At 30.3% G+C, this 24,644-nt stretch overlaps 4 protein-coding genes across 5 annotated transcripts; 2 read left to right on the top strand and 2 right to left on the bottom strand.

The window, feature by feature from the left end:
• The first annotated feature begins 3,411 nt into the window (after positions 1 to 3,411).
• LOC108321682 (uncharacterized) lies at positions 3,412 to 5,113 on the top strand. Of its 2 annotated transcripts, XM_017553504.2 has the most exons (8): positions 3,412 to 3,519; positions 3,678 to 3,732; positions 3,834 to 3,905; positions 4,007 to 4,068; positions 4,161 to 4,311; positions 4,393 to 4,479; positions 4,575 to 4,664; positions 4,754 to 5,113. In XM_017553504.2, exons 1-8 carry the CDS (start codon positions 3,509 to 3,511, stop codon positions 4,859 to 4,861), a joined length of 636 nt encoding a protein of 211 aa, XP_017408993.1. In that variant the 5' UTR covers positions 3,412 to 3,508; the 3' UTR covers positions 4,862 to 5,113. The 2 variants fall into 2 exon arrangements, with proteins under 2 accessions (XP_017408993.1, XP_017408992.1); XM_017553503.2 differs by having other exon boundaries at positions 3,486 to 3,732.
• A 2,751-nt stretch (positions 5,114 to 7,864) lies between these two features.
• Positions 7,865 to 11,040, bottom strand: LOC108321726 (eukaryotic translation initiation factor 5). The gene is made up of 2 exons (XM_017553571.2): positions 10,888 to 11,040; positions 7,865 to 9,722 (listed from the first exon to the last, which is right to left on the bottom strand). Exon 2 carries the CDS (start codon positions 9,363 to 9,365, stop codon positions 8,031 to 8,033), a length of 1,335 nt encoding a protein of 444 aa, XP_017409060.1. The 5' UTR covers positions 9,366 to 9,722; positions 10,888 to 11,040; the 3' UTR covers positions 7,865 to 8,030.
• Positions 11,041 to 16,637: 5,597 nt separating this feature from the next.
• On the bottom strand, positions 16,638 to 19,472 carry LOC108321717 (eukaryotic translation initiation factor 5). Its single transcript, XM_017553556.2, has 2 exons — positions 19,162 to 19,472; positions 16,638 to 18,617 (listed from the first exon to the last, which is right to left on the bottom strand). Exon 2 carries the CDS (start codon positions 18,232 to 18,234, stop codon positions 16,909 to 16,911), a length of 1,326 nt encoding a protein of 441 aa, XP_017409045.1. The 5' UTR covers positions 18,235 to 18,617; positions 19,162 to 19,472; the 3' UTR covers positions 16,638 to 16,908.
• A 3,983-nt stretch (positions 19,473 to 23,455) lies between these two features.
• On the top strand, positions 23,456 to 24,237 carry LOC128195481 (uncharacterized). The gene is made up of 2 exons (XM_052873275.1): positions 23,456 to 23,745; positions 23,833 to 24,237. The coding sequence occupies exons 1-2, from the start codon at positions 23,643 to 23,645 to the stop codon at positions 24,114 to 24,116; spliced, it is 387 nt and encodes a 128-aa protein (XP_052729235.1). The 5' UTR covers positions 23,456 to 23,642; the 3' UTR covers positions 24,117 to 24,237.
• The last annotated feature ends 407 nt before the right edge of the window (positions 24,238 to 24,644 follow it).

The raw sequence follows: 24,644 nt of genomic DNA, 5'->3' as shown, positions 1-24,644 counted from the left end.
CTTGCAGTGGCAATGTTAAATTTTTGTCAGAATCGAAAATTTTAAAAAGGTGATAAGGGGAATGTATTGTGAACTAAATTTGGAGATTAGTCTTCGAATCACACGGTTTAGAGCTAAGAATACAAAACTTTGATATTTGGACACCTTAAAAAACACTAACTTTATAACATATTTCAATAATATATATATATATATATATATATATATATATATATATATATATATATATATATAAAAGAGAAATGTCATATATTCTTTGTATCAATATTACTTTGTTAAATAAAAAATTTCATATTAGCAATACAAGACTAGCAAAAACTACCCCATTTTTCTACTATTAATTTTAAAAACAAAGTCATTTGATCTAATTTTGTGTTCTTTATCAATTGAATTCACCAATATAGCATACTGATAGGCTCTAAAAACCATATATATTTGTGTTTTGAAAGATTTTTTTTTTTAAATATTAGTTAAGTTAATATTAAAAAGTGAGTAATTGTCACAAAATTAGTTTTATAAGATAAGGTTCCACCACATCACGTATATATTATAACATAACTTGATTCTTATATGAACTTAAACATACAATTTCACAAAAATGAATGAACATGTCCACCGTATAATATACAAAAATTTGATTATCATAAATTTGGAAAGAATCTAATATTATATCAAGAATTAAATTTATGCTTAAGTAAATCCTACTAAACCAACTTAAAAGTTGAAAATTCATTATCTTTATATATTATAAATTACTTTTATCTTTAGTCCATTTAAATCTCCATTGGTTAAAATGTTTTTTTTTTATTTATTTGTTTTCAACATCCTTACATTTTTTTCTTTTAACAAATCTAATTAAGATTCACTTATAGTTTTCTTGAGTGAGATGATTTGGCCTGCATACGATGTACCTATCTATTGATAACTTCACTTTTCTTATATTTTATTTTATGCTTCAACTTGAAAAATGGGCCTACACGTTCCCATTTTCAACCACCAAAATTAATCATCCCAACTAAAGTTTTTAAGATTTTTCATGTTTCTGAATATATTTAAAAGTATTTTCAGTAACTGTAGGTAAAACCAATGTATCTCGATATTAGTAGTCAACTTTTTTTCCTTTTTTGGTTACAAAGTCAAGTTCATTTTTAAAACTTAGTGGTAAATTTTCTGGAATGCCTGTGGGATGATTTTGTTTTTATTTCCTCGTTCGTCTATTTTTGTTTGAAGAAAACTACTGTATATTTTAATTATTTTTACTATTTTAAAGTAAAACTTTTTAAAACTAATTATACAATTTTGATAAATAGTATGCTTGCAAGTGTGTTTAAATATACTTGTGTAAATAATTATAACTATTTTTAAGTCATTGGAAATATTAAATATAGTGTTTGTGTGTGTGTATATAAAAGAATGAAAATACTACTTCAATTTTCCTAATTTATTTGCAAGAGTTAAATTTAAAACTATACTTGTTAATGACTTGAAGATTAGAAAATGATTTTTATAAAAAATAAGATATAACTTTATTTTAAAATTAATAGCAATTTATTTAATTCAAGAAATTAAAATTAAATTATAAGTAATAGCTATGTATAATATTTATTGATAATGCTAACAAATAGTATAAAAAAAGTGATAAACGTTTAAAATAATAAATAAAAGTACAATTTCCTGTATAAATGTTCATGAATTATTTTTGTTAATTCCAAAAGGTAAACATAATTGATTTACGTATTCAAATATAACTTCAAACTTAAATTAGTATGTTAATTTGTTGAATGAAAGTTTGAAAAATTGAATAAATTTTGAATCATTCACTGATATGTCAGGTTGACTACATTACAAATTTAGTTTTCTACTACAATTGTTGAAAGAAAATTTTCAATCTCAACTTGGTAAAAAAAAACATTTTTGTACATCATAATAATTCACTTAACAAATGAATTTTCATAAACATAATTCATATAAATGAATATCCATACTCATTATCTTTAATTTGTTGGGTGAATTTTAATCTAGTGAGTAAATTATGTATAACATTATTATGTAAAATGTAACAATTCACTTCAAAATAAACTCTATTATTTTCAAAGACAACCACATTTCAGCATTTCAATTAACAGATATATATTTAATCAAAATCATAATTCAAACATCTAATTTAAAATTTTATTAATCAAATCATAAGTTTCATCTATAAGACAAATTCTTCAAATAACAACATCTTGGTAACCGTAAAAAAAAAGTCTTGTTTACATCATAAATTCATAACTACGCACAACTTAATTAAGATCAATATTAGCTTTTCTGATGCATAGTAATTCAAAATGACAAAGAGTTAATGATATTCATATTCCTGTAAATAGCTTTTAGGTTTGTTAAACCTAACAAACACACACCACACAAATATTAGCCTTATTATATATATATATATATATATATATATATATATATTAATTATAGATATTAAATACAATAAATAGTTAGAATTTATTATTTTGACATTTGATGAACCATGAACTATTTAATTTATCTGTCGTGATAATTAAGAAATAAACTTTAAATTTAATTTAACTTTATACAATCAATTTGTAAAATAATATATATATATATATATATATATTAAATTAATCTAATTTTTAATTAATAGAACACTCTCAACCATGATTATTTATCTAAATAATTCTGAAAGATAAAACCTAAACCCAGCAAAAGATTGATAACAAAAACAAAAATAAATTGTAAAATAGGAAAACAAACATAATTAATGGAGTTGACTTGTAATCACCTAAAAATTGTCTGCCACAAAGATCATTTAAATTTGACCACACATGCATCAGCATCACTATTAGAAAGTGTCCAACAAGAACAAAGATATAAATGAATTCTAAAACAAATTTAACTGTGAAATTCTGACATTACTGTAAACATTAGTACCCCACTCTGTCCCTTCTTTGTAAAACAAAAGTGGTGACAAGTGGTAAACAAGTATCTTTTTTGTCACCTAAATTTTAAACATGAAAAAACATGATTACCAACTTTGTTATGTTTGGTCTCAGAATTTCTTATTTATTTTAATACTTTTTGTTGTTTTGATACGATTGTTTTTATTATTACTACATCGACTCATGTCCCACCTACGGATTACGATATGCGTGTGAGGCATCATCCTTAGAAGGGAGAAAGCCTAAGGAAAAGTGAGAGAAAGGTTTTGACCAATAAAACATTTGGAAAAGCATCTATATAAAAAACTTGATCTTCCAATGCCAATGTTCATAAGCAATGTCGAGATTCATATACTTGTCTGTCATGAAACATTTTGTTTGTTTTGCAGATTGTTAACAGCATACCTTCCGTGTATATGTGGAAGTTCTTTTCTCTTCTCTTGTTAAACGTACCACCTTAAGCAAACACGAGAAAAAAATAATTGTCTGCTCATAATTATAAAGAATAAACTGCATGAAAAGATGGATGGAACTCATTCGTAATGTGCTTGTAATTTCTGATGTTCAAAGGGTTAGAAATCCATTCGTGATTACAACAAACAAGTTGTTAGACAAATTTATAGTATAATACAAACTGGTTTTATAGTACTGTGTTAGTTGAGACATGATTTAGATGGATGAACATATTATGACATCTAATAGATTGGTGGAATGTCGAATATGTCACAGTGAGGATGAAGAATCAACCATGGATACACCCTGTTCTTGCTGTGGCACATTGAAGGTAAGATTACCTTGTTAGTTGCCTTTAAATTAGAATGATTATTGCTAAACCATGATTTTACCTATCTGAGTTTTTGACACCTTCTCTTTTGATCATTGTAGTATGCACACCAAAACTGTGTTCAAAGATGGTGCAATGAGAAAGGTGATACTACATGTGAAATTTGCCAACAGGTTTGTTCTAAGATACCATCTTATTTAGAAATCGGTGTTCTCATAATTTATTCATATTAATGAACAAGTGTTTGAGTTTTTTCCCACTTTGGTAACTGCAGCAACTCAAGCCTGGCTATACTGTACCTCCACTGCCTCCTCTATTACACTATGATTCTTTTGGGTACGTGTTAAATAGTCATTGAATTCATAATCATAATTTATATATATATTTCTTCTTTGTGTGATGAAATGATGATACAAGATTGTTGTCAGAGGGAACTGGGAGATTTCAAGAAGGGAGCTTCAAAACCATCAGTTCACAGCAATGTTTAGTGCTAATAATGAATTCCTAGACCTAGACTTTGAGTATGCAGCAGCACCCTCTACAAGAAGCTTGATATTTTGCCGCATTGTTACCATTATTGTAATTTCCTTGTTCTCCTTAAACATGTATGTTTTGCTGTAAATTCCTAGCATAAGGTTGTTTCCAATTCTATTATTGCAGTTTATTGGTCTTCTTCTTCTACGCCATACCCTTCCCATCATATTTATACTCAGAGGAGCAAGAGCATATTCGTTCACTGTGTTTATGGTAAGAAAACATGTGTGTGTGTGTACATAATAACACCAGTTGACTGTTTTGAGAACATTACTCTAAGAAAATTTATTTTCTTCAATGCTTTGCAGTCAGTGGTGTTGACAAATATTGGAATGATTATTGTACCATTTTATATAATGGTTAAAGCTATTATTTCAATCCATCAGTTTCAATACCAGGTTATGAAGTTATGTTTGTTCTTCATCGTTTTCACCAAGTTAGATGTGACTTCCAAAGTACTTAGTTTTGTTTTTGTTCTTTTGTACAGGGTCATGAGCAGTCTCCTATGCAAGGACCCCAGGAAAACGATATAGGACAGCCTCAGTTGCGTGTCATTCGTATAAATGATTCAGGGTTAAACTTCAGAATGGAGTAATGGTTATCTTTAATGTCAAAATTAAGAGCAAAAACAGAACAAATTGAAGAGAATTTTGATGTAATTACTCCGTTGAAAGTCTTATTAGTGTAATTAGATGTTATTGTATATACAATATATAACGTCTTCTACCGGAAAAGAAAAGGTTGATAAAAATCGTAAACACGGATAAATAGAGACGTACTACGGTGTACATTGTAGTTCCTCGACCAATTGCTTCTGGCAAAATAAAATGGGTTGAATTTTAATTTACATTCTTTTACCATTTTTTTTTTCATTCACTGTTCATTTAGGATCACTTTGTTACAAGCTGTAAAATAAGTAATTCGATATGAAATAATTTAGCATTCTTTTTATAAATAAATAAAGGTTTAATACCTCTTTTGGTCCTCGAAAGGGAACAAATGTTCAATTGGGTCCTACTTTTTTTTAGAAGTTCAATGTGGTCCCAAATTTTGTAAAAAGTGTGCAATCAAGTCTTTTTTGGAAACGGCGTTGATTTTTTAACGGAGTAGCTGACAGGGTGGATTGAAGTTAGCTACGTGGCTGTGAGAGGGTAATACATGACTGTGTGAGGGTGATTCGTGGCTGTGTGAGGGTGATACGTGGCATTCATCTTGTTCTTGTCACCCAAAATGATCACGGCATTCAGGAATCATGTTATTTAGAAGGAATAGAATCTGCTAGCCGAATTCCATACGCAAACATACAGAGATGAATCTATTGTTAGCAAACATAGTATACTTGAATTTTTTTTTTGCTTGAGTTCCCCTCATTCCAAGACCAAAGATCGCCGCTGAAGGAATAAACCAGAAGCTCCGTCCTTCGCCGCCGACGAACCAGGTCGAAGAAGTCGAACCATACCGCGAGGCCAGCCCTCCACCTGTAGAAAACCAGAACCAAAAACAAAAACCAAAACCCAGAGATCCAGCGGCCAACCTCGGCGAAGTTTTGTTGATCTCCGCAAACCTGTTGCTCGAGACCCACCGCGCGAACCACCATCGAAACCCCAAGGGTCGCGCCTCTGCCGCTGTGTCGCTCACAAGCTCCGCCGTCGCGGACCACCCCAAAGCTGTCGCGAGTTGTCCCAACGTGAGAGAAAGGAAGCTGCCATATGGTTGCAGATCAGCGCCGAAGGAGAAGAAGAGAAGGGAAAACTATATATTTCCCTCACATGAGCGTGACGAAGCAAACATAAGAAGAAGAGGGTAAAAAGAAATTGGGATTTCCAATTTAGGGTTCATAATCCTTTCAGATTGGGAGTTTTCCCTCTTAATTCTAATTTTAATTAGGTTCCTAATTTTCAAATTTAGGATTTTTCGAATTAGGAAAATCACGTATTACCCTCACACAGCCACATAGCAAACTTCAGTCCACCCTGTCAGCTGCTCCGTTAAAAAATTAACGCCGTTTCCAAAAAGGACTTAATTGCACACTTTTTACAAAATTTGGGATCACATTAAACTTCTAAAAAAAGGTAGCACCCAATTGAACATTTGCGCCCTTTCGAAGGACCAAAAGAGGTATTAAACCATAAATAAAATAGTGATTTCAGGATAAGAAACAATTCTAACTTTAGATATCAAAATATTCATGTTGAAAATGTTATATAAGTTTGATTTTGAGCCGGATTTACCAACAATTTAATGATTCTACATAGGGGAAAGGATGAGGTTTGAGAAGTCAAACACTAGTTAAATATAAGTCCAATCACAAGAAATTTACACTGCTATTAATCCAAAATCTTAAAATTAGATTTTCACTTTTATATGATGTTTTTTTTTTATTTAAGATGGAACTTAAACTCGCTTGATTTCTCATTCAAAATCGAGTATCTTTCGTATCGGTACAATTTTCCTTCTGTTGAAGTATTCCTAATAATAAATACCCTTTTTTACATAGACATATTTTGAATTTCTTTCCAGACTTTTAATACAATGGTCATAAATACTTATCTAAGGATACAATGATCATATCCTTATCTGAATCTCTAAAGAGACTTTTTGATACAATGATATGATATTGTACTCATGTATAAATCGATCGTCTAAACCATATATCACTTGTTGAAAAAACAAGTTATTAATAAAAAAAACATTATTATCTTCACCTTAAAAATCATCCTAATAGAAAAATAAACAAAAATATATAATAATATAATATAAAAACTCTAAAATTCAAGAAAAAGTCACAATTGTTATCAAAAAAAGACAAAAAAAAATATATAAAAACTTATACAACACAAAAAAAACACTATTAAACTTTTTAACTATTAACGAAGAAAGTTCACTAAAAAGTCATAAGACTAATAAAACATGAACTTAACCACATAAATATATAATAGCAACACAAGTCATAAGACTAATAAAACATAAACTTAACCACATAAACATAAAATAATAACAACACGTTTCAATCCAAAATCTCAAAATAAAATTTATAAATTAACTCAGTTGGATTACATGCTTGCTTTATAAAAAATGAAACATGGACCTGCTTTCTCGTACTCCGTTTTACAAGAACGAATTTGGAAATTTTTAATGATTTTTCTATTATATATTTAAATTAATTTTCCATTATAACAATAAAAAGAATATTCTGTGCAATAACCATTTAAAAACCTTGATATATTTTGCTTATAAATTCCAAGTTAGATTAGAGTGAAATCCGTAAACCCTAAATCTAAAGATAAATCTTCTCAATACCGCAAACTCTAAAGTACTCGTACGATTATTCTTTTATATAAAGGCCACACTAAAACATGAACACTTTCAAATGTAAAGAACAAAATTAAAAAATTAAATTTGGAGAATAAAAAGATATATTTCGTAAAATTTGAATGCCTGGAAAATCAAGGGCGAAATTCAACCCGCCAAATTTTCAAAATCATTTTATCACGATCACCCTTTTTAAGGTAAAGTCATAACAACGTGGATCTTTGTTTTCAAATGCTTTTGCAATGTGGACGGAACAGCTCAACGTAAAAAAACAACCAAACAACAATAAAAAAGAGTCTCATCATCGTAATTTAACAAAGAGTTTCGAAACAAAAGCAAACATCATATTGTCTAGTTTTAAAACAACGAGCAATAACCTAAAGGGCACACCAGACCCTTTATTCAAAATAAAAGACGCAAAGCAACAGAAGTAACAAACTCCACACACATTCTTATTCTTCATCCGATTCTGATTCTGCATTCTGAAGCCATTCAATGAACGGCTGAGCATTCTTCCATATCTGAGAGTTCTTATTATCGCCTTTCAGTCCCTTTTGATACCACTGCACCATGTGCTCTTCCTCCAACACATCAGCGTCGTAGAGTGCCTTCAGAACCAGGGCAACTTCCTTCAACGCATTGGAAGTAGACTTACAAGAAAATTCCTCAATTGCACACAACAGTAACAACTGCAAACCCTCCTCCTCGGCAACTGCAGCAGCAAGGTAGTTCTTCTTCTTAATTGCTTCTTTTGCAAACCCTTTCTCGATGCCCTCAAACAGGGCTTCATACAGAGCACTCATCTTCTCCTGAGCAGATGCCGGAAGCGCTGCTAGATGGGACACCAACTCTTTTGCCTCGACACCTTTATTCAAATTTGCTTTCACTTCTGCAACCAGTGTCCTATACGCCAAAAAGTTACCATTCTCAGAATTATCACTTACCTTAGTTCTGGTTTTCTCCTCCTTCTCTGGTTCATCTGTGGAGAGCATGACCATATCAGCTGTCACAGCACTCAGCTGTTCCTGGATTCGTTGACGAGCAGCCTCCAGTGATGTATCGGTTTGCCATTCTATGTCGTCATCCACATCTTCCTTGTCATGAGCCTCATTCTTCTCATCAATTTGACTGCGGGGAGGCGATGCCCGGTCTTCATCGGAGCCATTTGCCTTTTTCCTTGAAGAGGTAGATTTCGGAGCACCATCCTTAGAAGAGGAAGTTCCTTTCTTCTTAATAACCTCTTTCTTCAGTTTTTTCTGTTCCTCATCAGCCATTTCACCTTCCTTCAGTCTCTCTTTCTCAGCTCTCCTCATAGCCTTCTTGTCTTTGGATCCTTTCTTAACTTCTGGAGGGTTTTTAATGATGAAAGTAGTTAGCTTGTCTCTCATATCAACGTCAGACACAAACCCACAAGCAGCACATTTCAGCTGGATCATTTGGCTCTTAGTAATTAAGATATCAGTTTCAGGATTTCCACAACCATAACACTGGACATATTTCTTGATGAAGATTTCAAGAAGGCCAGCAAGTTTTGCAGTATCATGTGCGCCATTAACATGGGATGTTCCAGTTTTCTCATCAAACTTTGACTGGGCTCCAAGCTCACATCCGAAATACTTTGTTGTGTAGGAAGCTGGCCTTGCCAAGGCTTTTGCGATATCAACCATATTGACAACATTTGTTTTGATGCCATTACCTCTGCCCTCTATTTTGGTGATCATTCTTGGCATCTTGTACCTGTAGAAGGCATCGTCACTGTTACCAGCACCAATGTTTTGTAAGGCCATGATGACACAAATCCTGAAAGTCTCAAAGAAACACGCTAGACGCCACAGGTGGCTGATACTGAAATTCAAAGTTAGCGCAGAAGCAATAATGATGTTGATCAGTAGATTATTATCACAAAGATCCTCCTTGAGAAATCGTGGGACAGCAACTACAAAGCTCAGAGTGTTCCTGGTAAGGTGCACGATGCATACAGCCGAGCCTCCTCAGCACCAGCCTGTTCTTTTTTCTAGAAGACGAAAAACACTCTCCAAGCAACTCAATTGCTCCCAAATGGATAATAGCCCGTTCAAACATGAAAGAAACTTCAACGTGACACCTTCACCTTGAAATCTGCTACAGCAGAACTTGCAGGATTCCTACGTCAAAACCAGAAGTTACATTATTTCAATTACAATTCTAAAACACTTGCTTAAAGCACTTTGTAAAGGGGGCAATATTATAAAGGTAAAAGGTACACAACTACGACAATATATCGCAAAATCAAATAACCACATAGCCACAAGGAATAGGTATTACTTACAGTTGGAAAATATTAAAGAAAAATAAAAGCCACCACACCGTATAAAAAATAGTAGTAATCATGCTGCATATTTCACATTACTGAAGTCAATCTCCTAAAAGCACCTTACAAAATGACTTATGTAATGGACAACAATTCTATCTAATACCAAGTAGATTGGCGAAACAACAACGACAACAACCACAATCAAGCCCAATCCAATACAGAAGAATATGAAATATCAATTAATGGAATCTGTTTGGCTCAATTCGAAAACCAACGCAGACAAATCCAAATTAAAACAAATTTCAGCCACCGCCAACAGGCTTTGGCATGTAGGTTTCATCAACTTATTATACAGAAATAATCACTATTGTTATATCAACACCTTCCTTAAAAAATGGTATAATTATTCCAGATCAGGATAATACATGATATTCCAAAAATGAAGCTGAAAACCCTAATATCAAAATCAAAATCATAATACAAATTAATTTTAATCCTAACAATTAATCATCACAATGCAAAAAAATTTCCAATCAAGATAAAACAAAACCAGTTAATCCAAACAGAAACTAAAAACCCTAACTATGAATCAACACAATATAAAAACAATTACAATCTCAACAATCAATCATCAATAATAACAAATAATTTTGACGATAACACAACAAACGTGGAAAGGTTTAGAGCCAAATGCTGGCGTATGACAGAACACCGTTACACACGGCGCCAAATTACCGTCAACAAATTATCAGATCTTAATCTCATCAAAATGTTACAGCAACAAAAACAGCAGCACCATCAAGCACAACAACAAATCGTCAATAAATAAATAAATAAAACCGATAACAGAAATAGCTAAAACAAGAGTTATTTCGGATCTAGGTTTTTCCAGGTGAAACTCGGAATGAGAATAAACGATTACATCAATAAAAAAACAAATAATCATGTAAAAGGAACGGATGAGTTAAGAGAGAAAAATAAAGAACCGAAAATACGACGAATGGAGGTGACGATACCTGCAGAAGTTGTTGAAGGGAACGCAAGGCTAGAAGAATCGGAGCGAAGAGAAAGAGAAGAAAGTGATTAGAAGGTGCGGCTCTTTCTTCAGAGTTTGTGAAGGAGACGAGGCTGGGCAAAACCAATGCCCTTACGTCTATATATATATATCAACCAATGAAAGCCCTTGTAAACTTCAAACTACTCTTCTATTTTTATTTAATTAATATTTTAATGAGGTCTAGAGCATTCTTTTCTTTCCCCGGTTTTTTTTGTTTCTTTCATTTTACTTAATTTTTTTTATATAATTTCAGCTTTGAGTTTGTGAGTTATTATATATTTTTTCTAATTTTAATATCCATGTATTATGAATGAAAAATATTCACGAGCAATTAATAATAAATCGACCGTATAAAACTGATTATAAAATCATTTCAATAATTTTTTTTGGAAGAATGGTGAAAGTAAGCGAATTAGAACGTGAGAATTAATGAAAAATAAAATGATCATACGCATAAGAAAAATAATAATCAAATATTAAATGTGGAATTTCCAATAAATTAGATTTCTTTTTAGAAGAAAAATATGTGTCATATGGCTTAAAAGGCCTACTTTCTAGGTGTGCGGACCAGACTCACAAGGTAAACATGGCACTCATATACAACCACATTTATTATATGGGTTAACTCTTTTTAAGCTTAACATTGCATTAATATAGGACCATGTTTATTTAGGTTAAGTTTAAAATCGCATGTGTTAGTGTAATACAATACCTTGTGACCGAGTTTTTCAAATATTAAATATTTTTAATTAAAAGCGTATTGATTTTTTCTCAATTGTTTGTAAATTTTTAGTTGTTTATATATCTCATCAATTTGTTGTGTATGGATAATGAGATTCAATTAATACAATACATAGTTACTTGTTTTTTTTTTCTCAAATTCTTTAATCCCAACTAATTTACAAACATTATATTAAATATATTTTTTAAATTTATATTCACATGAGTTTATAAAAGGTTATAAATTTTTTATATACAAATTTGTAAAAATAGAGAAAAATGTTGTTAAAAATTCATTCCTCAGAAAACAAAATTCCAACAACAAAGAACCTTCAAAATTATAAAAGAGCATTATGAGAATTTAGTCTTTTAAAAAACGAAAGTGTACTTGAATAGTAGTAAAAGGTCTACTTTGGATAAAAAAAATTCTAATGTTCTACTCATGTAAAAAAAAAAATATATTCTACTCATGTCAATAAAATTTAAAAGTGGTCTATAATAGAAAAAAAAAAGTTGACTATAGCAACCTATAATTAATGGATGAATAATATAGTATTAAATATTGAATAAATAATTTCCTATGCAGTGTTATGTTTATAGACTTTTTGGATATACAGAGAATATATTAATTGTTGATATCTTACTAATGATAATTGAAATATGAAAATCTCTTAAATAATTGCGTTATCTCCCAATATTTCATGTAACATTACAATAGTGAATTTGTTATTAATATTTTACCTATAAATCATATTGGACTGAGTTAAGTTATGTACATTAAATATAAGCTAAAATTTATGTTTAGATAAAAAATAAAAATTTAGAAAAGAAAATATATAAATTAGTTTATATATAAATAAAGGTTTAATACCTCTTTTGGTCCCTCGAAAGGGTCCAAATGTTCAATTCGGTCCTACGTTTTTTTGGAAGTTCAATGTGGTCCCAACTTTTGTAAAAAGTGAGCAATTAAATCCTTTTTGGTAACGGCGTTAATTTTCTAACGGGCCAGCTGACAGGGTGGACTAAAGTTTGCTACGTGGCTGTGTGAGGGTAATACGTGGTTGTGTGAAGGTAATACGTGGCTGTGAGAGGGTAAACAGGTGTATATTACTGTGGTTAAGAAATCAGAGGTTAGGGTTTGAGTTGCAGAGAAATTGGTCTTTGAGATACGAATGGCTTCTTCCGAAGGGTGTTCGTCGTGTTCGAAAAGTTGGGGCAAATAATCTTCTCGGTGGTCCCATGGTTGTGGTGTGAGAGGAGGTGGGATAATAAAGTGTAGCAGTTTGCAGCTTTCAGGGGAAAAATGCAACTAAAGTTTAAATCTGCGAAATTTTGTGTTCACTGACAATAAACTTGAAAGGAAACAAAGAGTGCTTGATTCTAAGGATATTTCCTCAAGTAAACAATTCATTCAAGTAAAGTTAAACTACACTCTACAATTAAGCTTAAGTAGCAACATCCAAAGAGTAAATCATAATCTTGCATACCTGCATCATTATCCGAGAAATGACATTTTCATTATTTATAAAAAATTGTCCGACAATCCTTCTTATAAATGCCAGTACCAATAACTTAAAATTTAGAACGGACACTCTTTACTGTGATTCTGATTAATTAACTCCAATTCAAGTCACGCTAAGAATCCGTTACAGGATGAAACGGAAAAGGTGTTGGATAAGAAAAACATAGGTCAGACAGAGCAGAAAAATACAAAAGCATCAGAATCATGAAAAGTGGAACACTTACAGAGGATTCTTGAGGTTACGAGAAGCATGGGTGAGGCCTGGAGGAGGACGAAGCACATGGGAGGAAGAAGAAGAAGATGCTGATGATGAAGGGGCATGAAGTGGAGAGTCCACCTCCTCACACAGCCACGTATTACCCTCACACAGCCACGTATTACTCTCACACAGCCACGTAACAAACTTTAGTCCACCCTGTCAGCTGGCCCGTTAAAAAATTAACATCATTACCAAAAAGGACTTAATTGCTCACTTTTTACAAAAGTTGAGACCACATTGAACTTTCAAAAAAACGTAGGACCGAATTGAACATTTGACCCCTTTCGAGGGACCAAAAAAGGTATTAAACCATAAATAAATTTTTAAATATTTTTATTCTAAAATGTCTTTAGAAAAAAAGTTGGTTTTGTTAACTTTGTCGACAATAGAAAGAAGAAATTAGAAGAAAATGTGTTGAGTATATTTTGAATTAAAAGTCAACAAACTCCCTTTTATACTAAGGGTTGAAAAATAGGACATAATAGTATATAGTATAAAAACTTTAATTTAGGTCAAAAATAAAAAATAAAATATTATAAAGTAGAGTTGAGATTTTAGCTTTGGTTTAATAATATCCAGTAGTTTGTTTAAAAAATCTAGACCATAAGACAAAATAACACATTAAATAATCATCTTAAACTACACATTTAGTGTGGTACATAATATTTGAACAATTTATTACTTTTAATTTACCTAACTACACTTTTTGCGATCTTAAAAAAAAATGAAAAGAAAAAAGATAATAAAAGTTAAATATATTTTCCTGATAAAATTACCTAAATAATCTCCTGTGTGTAATAAAGAAATAAAAAATAAAATAATTTATGTGACTTTACAAACAAATTTTTGTACTCTTACTCTTTTCCATTTTTATTTTCATGATTAAGATCTTATTTGAATAAATTGTTTCATAAATACTGATAAATAAAATTAAGTTTCCCAGTACTAATAACAGCTTGCTTAGTCCAAAATGCTGCAAGTAATTGTAACTGTGTATGTTACAAACATCATATAATGTAAAAACTTAAAGAAAAAAAATAAATAATTCAAAATATTAAAATATAATTTATTCATTTGTGAGATTTTTATGTATTATTATATGCGCTAATACTTTTTTTATTTTTATTTCGTAACCCTTTATCGAAAATGTTAAAGCATTGCAGAAATTCCTAAATATTTTCCTCTAGTTGTATTTAATTTTTTCATTTATTTCAATTTAAATTAACCCAACTATGAGGCAAGATTTTGTTAACCCGATTTGTTAACCTAATACTGTATACATTAATACTGTATACATTTAATCGTATAAACTTAAAAATAAATAATATAAATATAAATAATTATAAAACATTATTTATTAAGTTAAAAAAACTCATAATATATCATTATAAAAAAACTGCATAAATTTTCAATAAATATTTTAAAGATGTACCAAAATAAAAATAAAGGTTTTAATTAAAAGCACACAAAATTTAACTTTAAAAAAAAATAATTTTGAACAGAACCAAATTAGTTATAAGCTAAAAATATTATTCATATTCAACTTAAATATTTCTCATTCTTGATATACATTCGGAGAGAGGAGATATAAATGATAAATTTATACGATATATGATATGAAAAAAGAAAAAAAAGAAAATAGAAATCTAATTATATATATATATATATATATATATATATATATATATATATGAAATGAAAAGTATATATATTATGCTTATAAAACAACAGACGTGTTTCACCCTGCAGGTTCAAAGATTTTATCTTATACTTTCAAAACTTTTTAAAATACTTATAATATCCTCTATGATTAACTTTTAATAAAAATAGAAGAATTTTTGACCAAATTTTTTGACTCAAAATTCTCAATCTTCATTAAAATATATTCTTTTTATAATTTTAAGATATATAATTATTTTTTAATGAAATATTAGGATTTTATAAATATATAAATATTTAAATTAATTATAAATTAAATAATTTTGTTTGTAAATATTTAATATTTATTTTAAATTATCTTAATAATTTAATAATATCTAACACTACCTAAAATATTTTAAATTTATTAATATATTTTTAATTAAATTTATTAATTTTAAATAAAGTTATTTTGTACGAATTAAATTAATTCAAAAAAATTACCTAATTAAATATTTAAAAATAATATAATAAAAGATTTTAAAATAATCTAATAAACATTTACAAATAATATAATTAAAAAAACTATTAAAATATCGAGTATAAAAACATCCAGAGATCCTTTCGTATTTCCATATTCAAAATAAAAAAACCAATATTTTTTCTTTCGTATTTCCTCGATATAATCTTTTTAATAATATAAATATTAAATATATGATTTATTAGGTTTATTTGTCATTAATTTTCTAACACAAACAAAAACAATAAATATAACATAAATAATAATAAATATAACAAATGCTAACTTTAACATATAACAATAAAGTCATAAATAAATAATAACAATAATCAATATGATAATATTCACCAAACATTATTAGTTAGAGAATAAATCTAAAATTTAACATTATTAATTAGAGGATAAATCTAAAATTTAGAGGCGTAGGGTGAAACCCTAGGTGTATGATGAAACACCCAACAATACTATTTTTATTCCGTATTGTAATTACGTTTACGTGAGCAGTGCTAGATTTGAGCCCATACACATACCAAGCACATCCCCGCATCCCGGTATACAGAAATAGAAGAATGAGTATGTGAATCAGAACCACACGCAATTGGTTCAAAATATACCTTACCCAATTCATGTCCATAATAATGAAAGCTGCATCTTCTGTCAAAACCTCACCCACCAAGTCAACAAAACTAAAAGGGGTAAATAAGAAAACATTATAGAATTACATGCGGGTTTCCTAGAATATGCTTACTTGATTGATAATCACAATAACAGAAGCTATTGTCGGGTGCATATCAATGAAAACCTACCCCATCGATCCAACAAATCTAAAATGGGTAAACAACAAAATATTTTTAGATGACATACAGTTTGACTCAAATATACTCAATCGATTATCATAAGAGCAAGAGTTGTAGCCTCCCCAAATCAAAACGTTTCCCAAATAATCCATCAAAAACTAAAAGGGGTAAAGAAAAAGGACATTTTATAATAATTCCCTACAAAGCTAGAGGATGTTCATATCAGGTATCAACCACATTTGAACAAGCAGGATTAGAAACAACAGAACACCATCTTATTATCAGGACACATTTTATTATAAGCATAAAACATTAACATAAAAAGCCAAAATACTCAAGAACCACACACTGACGCGTACATACTAATAGAGCAGTGCAACCTTCGCAATAAATTTAAAAGATCATAGTTCAGAACATGGGGCCAACAAGACCCTTTATTGGAAATAAAAGACATGAAACAAACAAGCAAACATAAGTAAAGGAAAATCCAAGAGTGTTTCTTCCTCCATGATAATGATCACATATTATTCTTCATCCGATTCTGATTCTGCATTCTGAAGCCATTCAATGAAAGGTTGGGCATTCTTCCAAATCTTGGAGTTCTTGTTATCGCCTTTCAGTCCCTTTTGATACCACATAACCAGGTGCTCTTCCTCCAACACATCAGCATCGTACAGTGTCTTCAGAACCAGGGCAACCTCCTTCAAAGCATTGGAATTAGACTTGCAGCAGAATTCCTCAATGGCATGAAGCAATAAAATCTGGGATCCCTCCTCTGTAACAGCAGCAGCGAAATAGTTCTTCTTCTTAAGAGTAACTTTACCAAAACCTTTCTCTGTTCCCTCAAATAGAGCTTCAACTAGAGCAGTCATCTTTTCCTGAGCAGGTGCGGGAAGTGCTGCAAGACGAGAAAGCAATTCAGTTGCTCCAAAACCTTTCTTCAAATTTGCTTTCACTTCAGCAACCACAGCCCCGTAGTTCATTGAGTTACCATTCTGAGAGCCACCATTTTCATTACTTGCTGCTTTTTTCTTCTTCTCTGGTTCATCTGTAGAAAGCATAACCATATCGGCTGTCACAGCACTTAACTGTTCTTGGATACGTTGACGAGCAGCATCAAGTGACGTATCTGTCAGCCATTGCACGCCATCATCATCATCTTCGTCATGAGCTTCCTCTTTCTCTTCAATTTGTCTGTGAGTAGGCGATGTGCGATCTTCATCAGAGCCACTTCCTTTCTTCTTTGAAATGGTGGATTTTGCAGTGCCATCCTTTGTAGACGAAGAACCTTTCTTCTTAACCTCTTTCTTCACTTTCTTTTGTTCCTCATCAGCTGCTTCACCTTCCTTGAGTCTCTCCTTCTCGGCTCTCCGCATGGCCTTCTTGTCTTTGGAACCTTTCTTTACTTCTGGAGGATTCTTAACGATGAAGGTAGTCAGCTTGTCTCTCATATCAACATCGGACACAAAACCACAAGCAGCACATTTCAGCTGGATCATCTGGTTCTTGGTAATTATGATATCAGTTTCAGGATTTCCACAACCATAACACTGGACATACTTCTTGATGAAATTCTCAAGAAGGCCAGCAAGCTTTGCAGTATCATGGGCTCCATTGACGTGGGAAGTCCCAGTCTTCTCATCAAACTTAGACTGGGCCCCAAGCTCACAACCAAAATACTTAGTCGTGTAAGAAGCTGGCCTTGCCAATGCCTTTGCAATATCAACCATATTGACGACATTAGTTTTGATGCCATTACCTCTGCCCTCAATTTTGGTAATCATCTTAGGCATCTTGTACCTATAGAAGGCATCATCGCTGTTTGCAGCACCAATGTTCTGTAAAGCCATGTTGACTTACAAAGTCTCAGAGATATTCAGTGGCAGCAAACCCAAGAATTCAAGTTACACGCAGCAGCAATTTCGGTCTCTAAAGTAGCTTGTAGCCTGGAAGAATCTCCTTCGGGGATAATGGAAGGTGGCCAACCGCTACCACAAAACTGAGTGAATTTCTGGTATGTCTCGCGATGCATACAGATAACTCTCTGCGGTGATGAGGGTCTATAATTTTTTCTAGAAGAAGAAAAATACTCTCCAAGCAGCTCAGTTGCTCCCAAATGGATAGTAGCCTGTTCAAACATGAAAGAAACTTTAACGTGACGCCTTCACCTTGGAATCTGCCACCGCAGAACTTGCACGTATAACAAGCCAACAAAATGAAGCTTCAACAACACCTACAATTCAAATCCAGAAAAAAAAACTGTCAAAATTACAACATCGAAACTCAAGGCAAGTCCTAAACATAAATAACAATATATTGAAACCAATGACAAATACCTAGCCAAGACCCATCATGAACAACCAAATCATACATAGGGCCAATGAAAAACCAAGAACATAAATTATTGTTCCCAAAGTTTTCATACATCTATCTAAAGGTGAGCATCCTAACCCTAAAACGAAAAATAATTTAAACAGAACAGGGAGCGTTATCGTAATATCATAAAAAACATAACAGAATAATCGAAAACCTAGAAAACACAGACCGAACTGCCGCAACAATAACATTTGAGAAGCAAAAGAGTCATCACATATGTGGTGGTCCAGAAGGAAACCCCCACAAAGAATAAGCGTGGTGCCATGATTGATGAGTGTCGATTATCACTAACATTACTATCTTCATTAATATTACAATCACGATGATGAAACAAAAAACATAGGCAGATGCAAGTGAACCACAAAAAACAATCAGAAAATAAAGATCGAGAAAAGATGCACCTTAGATCGGAGGCAAGAGCGTGTTGCGAGAGCAGAGAGAATAAGATAGGGATTAGGGATAGAGCTTGAGGCGGCGCTGTGCCTTCTGTGTTCTGTTCTTTCTAATATTTATAACATAAAAATAAAATACAGTGCTGTTGGCTGTTGGGCTATGATCCGGTTTATATTTTGTGGTACCCAAGTTACCACATCAATAATCTTCACTAGGATTCAATCCCGGCCCTTCATCATGTTAACTTCTTCAACGATTTTCGCGCACCTCCACTTCTAGCCATTCATCATAACTCATCGCACCCATCCAAACAGATCAATATCTGTTTACTATGTCGGTTAAAAGAAATATATATTAAAGGAAAACCGGGTAATATATATTGGAAATTAAACTTAACCTAACAGAATACGCGTCATCCTTTTCTCTTTCGTATAATTTCATTTATTAAATTATTTACATATATAATACACAATAATTTGCAAAGAAAACACAAGTTAATTATCTAAAATTAAAAATTTATACTTTTATACAAATATTACATAACTGTAGTTAACATGTGTTCAACACAAGTTAAGTGATTATATTAGTTGATAAGTAATCATATTTATTACATACCATTTTAGCATCTAAGAAATTCTTAAAATTTATTAAATATATTTTGCATATCTTTCTTAAAATAGATATTGTAAACCAAAATTAGAGCATGATTTTTTACATGAAAGAGAAACAAATACAATTTCAAAATGCATAAAGGTGAAAAATGAGAAGTTATAAAGATCAAAGTCAAAATTGATGAATTTTTTATATACTAAAAATTTATTTTATTATTATTATTATAATTTTTTACTGATATTATTATAATAATAAAGCAAAGCAAAAATTTGATATGGGTTTAGATAATTTGCAGAGTTTAAATTCAAATTTGATTGGGATCTATATTAAAAAAAATTATAATGGGTTTTGTACTTGTTCATCTACTTGTTCGGCCTATAATTTTCGAATATCGCAGATTCTTCCAGAAACTCCATAATATTTGTTCTACAACCATGAATATGAAAATTACTGTTTTATCTTTTTTAACTGGTTAATCTCGACGTTAAAATTAAAAAAATACAATTTGTAAGTTATAAGAAACTTTCACATCATAAATTAAAAAAAAAAAGATTATATAATTTGGAAGTTATTTTGTTTTTTAAGTCTCTTCAATGATTTGTATAATTAATTTTTTTTTACTTTTGGGTTAAAAATGACTTTTATATTATATATTTTTTTTAAACTATATAATTTGAAAATAATTTTTTATTTTCAGATTTCATAATTTAAAAATAGAAAATAGATAATTTTTAAATTCATGGATGCAAAAGAGGTGAATGGAGAATTTCCCTTAGAAAAATACTACTGGAAACATTAGGTGTTGTCATAACTATATGTCCAACTTCTAAAATATTTATATTATAATATAAATTGATATGTTTGGTTATCGTTATAGATCGAACTTTTGATAAATAATGCATAAAATATTTTTTATAATTTTTGTTGAAAATTTTTAGTTTCTTTTTTGATCTAACAATTAATAGCTGTTACTTTTTATACCATCAAATAAAATTTCGTATCGTTCGGGATTTTATTTTCCAAAACGCATTAAATTACTTTCGGAAATTTTTTGAAAGAGAAACACTCACCCGGCTTTTTGGAAATCTTTGATGGAGTACACAAAGAAAATTGGCAGGGTGCAGGAAGTAAAAATTATAATTCATATTGAATTAATTGGGCCTGACCCAGTCATTGAATAAGGCTCATCCTACTTGATTATCATGTGCTGACAGTTAGAAACAGGAGGATTACTCCCTACACCACCCCACTTTGCTCCATCCACCACCACATTCTTTTAAAATTCCAAAACTATCCTTTATATTTTAAAATATCTTACACCCCACCTCTTTCCTTCAACGGATGTCAACATCCGTTGAAGAAAAAATACTTCCACGGACGTGCCACATCCGTTAACGGATGTGGCGACATCCGTTGCCTTTTTTGTTTTTTAACTTTTAGTTTTTTTATTTTTTTTGTTTAAATTAATATATAAATATTATTTAATTATTTTAAAATTATTACTTAATTATTTATAAATTAATTTTATTTTATTTAATAAAATAATAATTATTAATTTTAATTTATGTATTATTATTTAAATAATAATTAAAAAATTTATTATAAATATATTAAAACGGATGTGCCACATCCGTGACATCCGTTGCATTTTTGTTTTTTAGTTTAGTTTTTTTATCTTTTTTATTTTAAATTAATATATAAATATAATTTAATTATTTTAAAATTATTACTTAATTATCTATAAATTAATTTTATTTTATTTAATAAAATAATTATTATTAATTTTAATTTATGTATTATTATTTAAATAATAATTAATTTTTTTTTTATAAATTTGCCTTTTATGTTTTTTAATTTTTAGTTTTTTAATTTTTTATATTTTAAAATAATATATAAATATTATTTAATTTTTTAAAAATTATTATTTAATTATTTATAAATTAATTTTATTTTATTTAATAAAATAATAATTATTATTTTAATTTATATATTATTATTTAAATAATAAATAAAAAACTTTTTAAAAATCTATTAAACGGATGTGGCACATCCGTTGAAGTTTTTTTTTTTTAAATAAAAATAATAAACTAAAATATAAAATATGTAAATAAATGTTACGGATGTCAACATCCGTTGAAGGTGAAACGGATGTTGACATCCGTTTTATAGAAGGACAAATAAGGTATGGGGAGGTGCAGGGAGTGGTTGGTGGTGATGGAGGGAGCAACTCTCTAGAAACAGAAACACAAAAGATTATCACAAAAGAAAATCAAGAATAAGCAATAAATTAACTGACAAAATAAATTTCTTTCATGATACTGTCTAAATTTAAATCATTAATGTTATATTTTTTTTATAAGAATTATTTTGAAGACTACCTGTTTTAATTAATTAACGTTTACTTTAATAGTGTACTGCAATTAAATACTTATTTAATAAATTATTATCGTACTGATGATGAGGTATTGAAACTGATATATTTGCCTCACGTATGCCACAGTTTACTTGTGATGGTTAATTATACGAGAGTATCATACCATAGTTGAATAAATGCAATATTATAATTTACATATTGATTAATTTGAACATAACTATGTATAAATTCAATGTATAATCCTTGGTTGCAATCCAAAAAAGAATATAAAAAACAAATATATCTTTTCTCAAGAATAAAAAAAAAGAATGGAAAGGATGGAAAATATAATGTCAATGACTCTTGTTGCTGATAGATAAAGACAAAAACGACAAACGCTGACTTTTTTTTTCATATATATAAAAGAAAACAAACTTGTGTTTTCTAAAAGGAAAAAATGTTGAGAGATTAGATGGGATACATTTTTGTTTCTTATAGACAACGTGGTATACAAATTGGACTTGGTAAAAACCAATGCCAATTCAAATATGACAGACAAATCGACAAAAAAAAACATAGAAAATTCGTATTTAAAGTATTCTTTGCAAGAAATACAGTTTGCGAAAAATGCATTGTAAACTCATGCAATTTCTCAAGACTATTGGCATAATTAATTAATGTTGAATGTGTCAAGTACTGTTTTAATTTCATCGAGGAACAATATATGGTTAACAAAATGATAATAAGTAAGTACTCGAAACATATAAATTTAAATAGTTTGTATATGCGTTAAAGTAAATTGCATGATATATTATAAAAGCTAAGAAACATAGGATATAAAATTGGTTATAATTTAATGAAAAAAATAAAAACTGTTTTAATATTAAACTATGTAAGACTATTGAACATGATAGATACGTAAATATTTAATGATTGGTTATATCGAGTAAGAATTAAGATGTCAATATTTATATCTCAAGTTTGTTAAATAATATTATTAGGATTCATAATCGCATTTAAGATGAAACATAAAACTCTGTTACAGTTTAATTTTAAAAAATCGCATCGAAATATAAAAGAAAGAAAAATACTTAATCTGACTTTTAACTCTTAAATAATGTAAAACTATTAAACTAGAAAATAGGTATTAAGCATGCATGAAGTAGGGTGATGAGATAATGTGGTGTTTAGAGAAGAAACAAAAATGATTAGTTAATTAAGCCGGTCAGTTGAAGTAATCCATGAATAGATAACAACAAAGTGAGGGTGATAAGCATTTAATAATTGGAACCATGACTTTTCCCACAGCCTTTCTTCTTCACGTACGCGTTATTACAATATGCATCTTCATATTCTTGACCCCTAAAACACCCTTTTCTAGTGTCGTATAAGAGAACACAAAGGGCACCTCCAACCCTAACAAACCCTTAAATTATTCCGCGATTTAAGCCACTCCTATACTTTTATACAAACACCCTTTTGCCACATTTTGTTTCAACACTGGTCAGTGAACAAAAAACTAACATGGCTGCTTCTCTTTCTTCTTTCTTTTTCGTTCAACCAAGAAGGCCGTATCCAAAGAGGAGCAATACACGTCTGATCAAAGTGCAGAACTATCAAGACGAAGGTAATAAATAAACAAATAATCTCACGATACTCTCTTTCAAGTTTTGCATTCTTCTCGTTGTAATGATTTGGATTGATGAATGAACAGAGAGATGGACGAGCGTAGATGGTGATTTGAATGTTCTGAAGAAGAGGATAGAGATGGTGAGGGTGAAGGAGAGATTGGAAAGGTGTTGCAGATCCCAACATGGTTGGAATTATGTCCCACTTTATAACGACAAAATCAGAGGAAACAAAGAGTTCAACGTAATTGAGTTTGTTGGTTTGGTGTGTGGCAGTCTTGGTCTCACCTGCTTTGCTGGAACACTCTTCATTTGCCTTCTTTCCCTACTTCTTCATCTCCAATTATTCTTTTTTCCCCACCATCTGTAAATGTACACAGCTCAACAACGTTTGATTTTTGTCTTTGTCCGTCATTTGTGTTGTGTGATGGAAATTGTGAGGGGATTACAGTTACTAACTTATTTAATGAATTTGAAATTTTGTTGAAATATATTAGGTAGGGAAGTATATATATTGCTTTTTTCATTGATGGGGGCAAGCATGCAGCCTCCAGGCTCTTATTTATTCTTAGAAGAAAGTAACATATAGTAAAAGACAACTTCACGGTTAAGATTAAAAGTCATAACACTAATTAATCAACACAATTGATCAATTAATTAATGTATTTGGTGACATCAAGATTTACTATAAGAAGAATTGATAATAACGGGCGGGTTGGGTCGGAATAGTGTCTACCCACAATCCGGGTCAGAATAGTGTCTACCCTCAATCCGATACCGACAAAAAAAAATTCATCTGTTATCCAATCCGTTATCCACACGAATATCCGTTTAAAAAATATCCGTAAATATTTTAAAACCCGCAAATATCCGTAGATACCTACAAATATTTAAAAAA

The sequence above is a fragment of the Vigna angularis genome, chromosome 2 (assembly GCF_016808095.1).
Source record: "Vigna angularis cultivar LongXiaoDou No.4 chromosome 2, ASM1680809v1, whole genome shotgun sequence".
NCBI classification, from domain to species: domain Eukaryota; kingdom Viridiplantae; phylum Streptophyta; class Magnoliopsida; order Fabales; family Fabaceae; genus Vigna; species Vigna angularis.
The sequence above is the reverse complement of the archived record's forward strand: the minus strand, read 5'-3'. Positions and strand labels throughout refer to the sequence as shown.

Bases quoted from the DNA above. Each gene is read 5' to 3' on its own strand.
- LOC128195481 (XM_052873275.1), top strand. From the start codon at position 23,643: ATGGCTGCTTCTCTTTCTTCTTTCTTTTTCGTTCAACCAAGAAGGCCG. The intron at 23,746-23,832 runs GTAATAAATAAA...ATGAATGAACAG, and splicing joins GCAGAACTATCAAGACGAAG to AGAGATGGACGAGCGTAGAT.
- LOC108321726 (XM_017553571.2), bottom strand. From the start codon at position 9,365: ATGGCCTTACAAAACATTGGTGCTGGTAACAGTGACGATGCCTTCTAC.
- LOC108321682 (XM_017553503.2), top strand. From the start codon at position 3,622: ATGGATGAACATATTATGACATCTAATAGATTGGTGGAATGTCGAATA. The intron at 4,480-4,574 runs GTAAGAAAACAT...AATGCTTTGCAG, and splicing joins ATTCGTTCACTGTGTTTATG to TCAGTGGTGTTGACAAATAT. The intron at 4,665-4,753 runs GTTATGAAGTTA...TCTTTTGTACAG, and splicing joins TCCATCAGTTTCAATACCAG to GGTCATGAGCAGTCTCCTAT.
- LOC108321717 (XM_017553556.2), bottom strand. From the start codon at position 18,234: ATGGCTTTACAGAACATTGGTGCTGCAAACAGCGATGATGCCTTCTAT.